General features: G+C 36.9%; 1 protein-coding gene across 1 annotated transcript; it reads right to left on the bottom strand.

Moving 5' to 3' along the window:
- Positions 1 to 786: 786 nt before the first annotated feature.
- LOC149502278 (uncharacterized) lies at positions 787 to 1,848 on the bottom strand. The gene has a single exon (XM_089730089.1). The coding sequence runs from the start codon at positions 1,813 to 1,815 to the stop codon at positions 1,018 to 1,020; it is 798 nt and encodes a 265-aa protein (XP_089586215.1). The 5' UTR covers positions 1,816 to 1,848; the 3' UTR covers positions 787 to 1,017.
- Between the last annotated feature and the right edge of the window lie 2,307 nt (positions 1,849 to 4,155).

Here is a 4,155-nt window from a genome sequence, read left to right as displayed (position 1 = left end):
TAATAAAAATCAAACCCGCAAAATTATAATTTGCGGAATTACTGGTGGTAGGACCTCTTGTGAGTCCGGACGGGTACCACCGCCTTGGCTATTTCTGCCGTAAAGCAGTAATTAAGTGTACTGAGACATTAGAACTTATATCTCAAGGTGGGTGGCACATTTACGTTGTAGATGTCTATGGGCTCCAGTAACCACTCAACATCAGGTGGGCTGTGAGCTCGTCCACCCATCTAAGCAACAAATAAAAAATATATATGATATTCTGGTTTAAAAATTGAATTAATAAACTATTCTGTAGAATATCGTCCCAGTTAATGATGAAGATTTTCATCAGTAATCTGAATTTACGAGCGATGGCTTACGTTAAAATTTCTTCGTTTGTTTGTTGAATTAATTCCAATCCTATTTACGGAAAACAGTCCCGTTGCTGGTACGCAGCTTGGGTACTCACTCGTGGAATAATCGCAGTACCGGTACCTGCTACACAAAACAATGTTCTACGATGCGCAATGAAGGGTAATTATGAAAGCCAATGTCTTTTTTTTTTAGCTTTGGATACATTAGTCAAGATTCAGTGCTCTAAAGAAATATTTTGAAACTAGCTGACCCGGCAGACTTCGTAGTGCCTCAATCGATAAATAAAAGACCTAAACTTTCGTATAAAATAAACTTAAAACAAACAAAAAGAATCCGTCCGACGGGGGGCACATCAAAGTAAATAATAATAATAAAACATTTATTTGAGAAAAAATCCATAAAATAATAATAATACAATAGTCAGCACACAAAGAGTTCAACAATACAAATAGAAAATGAACAATATACTAATTCAATTAATTAAATATACAAAGGAAATGAATTAGAAACACATAATTATATCAATACAGTAGTAACCACTCTATGTCAATATTAGCTATCATTATGTCAATCAGTCAATTAATTTGGAGAAAAAATAAAATAAAAAGAAAATCATACACATTTCATAATGAAGAGTAAAATAATAATAATAAGGATATGTCAGTCTTGTCCGGTAATTATACACATCCATTTATGTTGGATCGGACAATCAGCGCGAGAAGCAATCATCCCGAGGATGCCATTACTACTGTCTCTCACTCGTCTTAAAAAAGAGGCAACCTTTTTTCGGATTATAGCTTGATAGCCATCCGTCCGGGCATCAGCAAACATTTGCGACGCACTGCAGTAGGGAGGCAGCCGCAATAGCACCCTGAAGATGTTGTTATACTGAACGCGCAGGACCCTGGCAGCCCGCTGAGTATGATTCACCCATAGACTGCTCGCGTAAAACGATTGGCAAAATGCCTTAAACAAAGAAATTTTTACTGGGGAGGAGCACCGAGCGAATCTACGGGCAACCATGTTTCCTCGGACCGCCAATGCCCTGCGCTCCCGCTCCAAATCTGCGTCATCGGACAAATCATCCGTTACAATGTGGCCCAGGTACTTAAAACTGGTCACTCTCTGCAGTTCCTCATCATATAATTTAATTGAAGGAACACGAACTGGAACGGGTGCACCTGACTTACCCTTGAAAAGCAGAACTTTACTTTTTGCTTTACTGTAGGTCAGTCCATGTTCCCCAGCGTAGGTCTCGCATATAGCCAGCATCTTACGAATAGCACCTACCGATGGTCCCAGCAGCACCATATCGTCCGCGTAGCTAATATTATTGACGCATACACTATCAATATGACAACCGGTATGAGTGCTGCTGAGCTCACCGATAAGGTCATTTATGTACAAGTTAAATAACAAAGGAGAGGTCAGCCCCCCCTGCCTCACGCCACACTCCATGCCATATGGCCCGGACAAAGCTCCCGCCCATCTCACCTGGTTCCTGGCAGTGGTACCATTCCTGTAAAAACAAAATTGTTATTTTTATTTAATTCCGAGCATTTTCATATTTATCTACTTTTAAACCTTCTCTGGACTTCCACAAATATTTCAAGACTAAAATTAAACAAACTGGTCCAGCCGTTCTCGAGTTTTAGCGAGATTAACGAACAGCAATTAATTTTTATATATATAAGTATAGATAGAATAGATAGATTATCCCATCATCTCGTTTTTACTATCTTCAATGCCTGTGTTCATCCACGTTGTCTCTAGATATCTTTTTTGCCACAGGTTATCCGGCTCTGGAATAGATTTCCCCTCCACGGTGTTTCCTTAGTGCAGTATCCTGGTTGTGCACTTGGCTTTGCTGAAGTCCATGATCGACGGCTAGCATTTACCATCAGGCGGGCGTCAGTGAGAAAAAAAGAGATGAAAATCATGAACAAATCAGTTAAAATAATTATACGGGAAACTATAGACGAAATATTATTGTAACATTATTGTTAGTTATTGTTCTGTAAGATTAATAAATGGTAGAAGATTCAATAATAAATAACAGGAAAAGTTAGTTACTCTTCGCTTCAAATAGGCTAAGAAAACTTCTAGCTAAGAGATGTTAGGATAATACTTAAATTAAATATACAGACATAGATGTAGTCATGAGAATATATTATTGTATTGAATTACTTCTATATACGTTGACAAATAACAAGTTCGGAGGACAGATCATATTTAAACTTTGGTTCAAAGTTAAATATAGCCGGCTCTTATCTTTTTTTTTGTGCTTTTTAATTTATGGTTAACTTTTGTTAGTCGGTATCCTTAGATGCGATCTTTTCGTACCGTGAAATTAAGGCCCCTCGGGAGCTCGCATCCTCCGAACCTTTCCTTTTTATTTTAAAAGAACATTATGAATAAGTAAGTGTTTTGAGATGTATTGCGTTTTAATATTACATAAAATTATGGAAATTCTTTATGAATTGATGACTTCCGGATTGAAACAGCGCATTTTAAAAATCACCTGTTACTAGTTAGGAATGGTTTTTATATGTGTGTTTGTGTGTAGTCAATATTTAGTGCAAGTGAAAACATATAAGTAAAATAAACGCATTATAGACATTTAAGATTTACTTTATCATCTCAATTTCGCCTAATTATGGCAAATAAGCATATAAATAATATGTGTGGTTTGTCATTTGTACTTTTTTATAAACATAATCAATATGTTTATAATATCTACATATATGTAGGATGGCGGAATAACGAGAAATGGATCTCACCTTATTTATTTTTATTTTTTACACAAAGAAACAACAACATATCACTTTTACATCTTACCACCACCACACACACTAATCTTTTTTTTTCTGACTACCTCCTGACTTTGACAGCCCATCCACAAATTGGGGTTGTCAGATTTAAATAAAATTAAATTCTAAAAAATACTCCACACGGCCGTCCTGGTTAATCATCTGACCCAGATGAATAATTTTCTTCCGACGTGACCCATGGTTTCATGAAATCAGCAGAAGAAGTCGTGTTGATTGGACCTTCTGTATTTCCAACTTTCTTCACAACATATCGGTCATTTCCTTTGTTTTTTAAGACTTCATAAGGTCCTAGGTACTTAGGAAATAATTTACTGCCTTGAGAGAACTGCGTTTTCTTGATTGCAACTAAATCGCCAACTTTGTAAGACGTCGCTTCTTTTCTCTTTCTGTTATAATTTTTTATGTTTTCTTCTTGTATCTTCAGTAGCGATTCTTTAGCTTTTTCTCTCAGCTCTTGTCTTTTTTCTTTAAACATTTGTATTTCTTCTTCCTCTAGTAACTTCTTAAGTTCATCATCGTCTTTATCTTTTATTTTAGTGCCAAAAAGTAGTTCAAATGGCGTCATTCCTATGCTTCTTTGGTAGATACCATTCAGACAGCGTTGTACTACAGACACACGGCGGTACCACTTGGTCGGATCATCAGCGCTGAGCTTGCTCAACACGGCAATGATAACCTGATGAATCCTTTCGACCTGACCATTTCCTCTGGGTTGTCCTGTAGTAATCGTATAGTGTGTAATATTTTCATTACGGCAGTACTCTTGAAATTCATTTGCAGTAAATGCGGCGTTTCGATCAGTAATAATCCTTTCTGGTGACCCGAAAGTTTGCTGTTGCAGTCTTAACTTTTCTACCGTCTCTAGAGCGGTAAGAGTCTTAACAGGGTAAATCCAGGTAAATTTGGTATAAGCGTCAACAACGGTGAGGATATACTTGTAATTTTTATGAGTAGATGTCAAAGGTCC

The sequence above is a fragment of the Bombyx mandarina genome, chromosome 09 (assembly GCF_030267445.1).
Source record: "Bombyx mandarina strain Sakado chromosome 09, ASM3026744v2".
In the NCBI taxonomy this organism is placed as follows: Eukaryota; Metazoa; Arthropoda; class Insecta; order Lepidoptera; family Bombycidae; genus Bombyx; species Bombyx mandarina.
The sequence above is the reverse complement of the archived record's forward strand: the minus strand, read 5'-3'. Positions and strand labels throughout refer to the sequence as shown.

Coding starts and splice junctions, on each gene's coding strand:
- LOC149502278 (XM_089730089.1), bottom strand. CDS start 1,815: ATGGAGTGTGGCGTGAGGCAGGGGGGGCTGACCTCTCCTTTGTTATTT.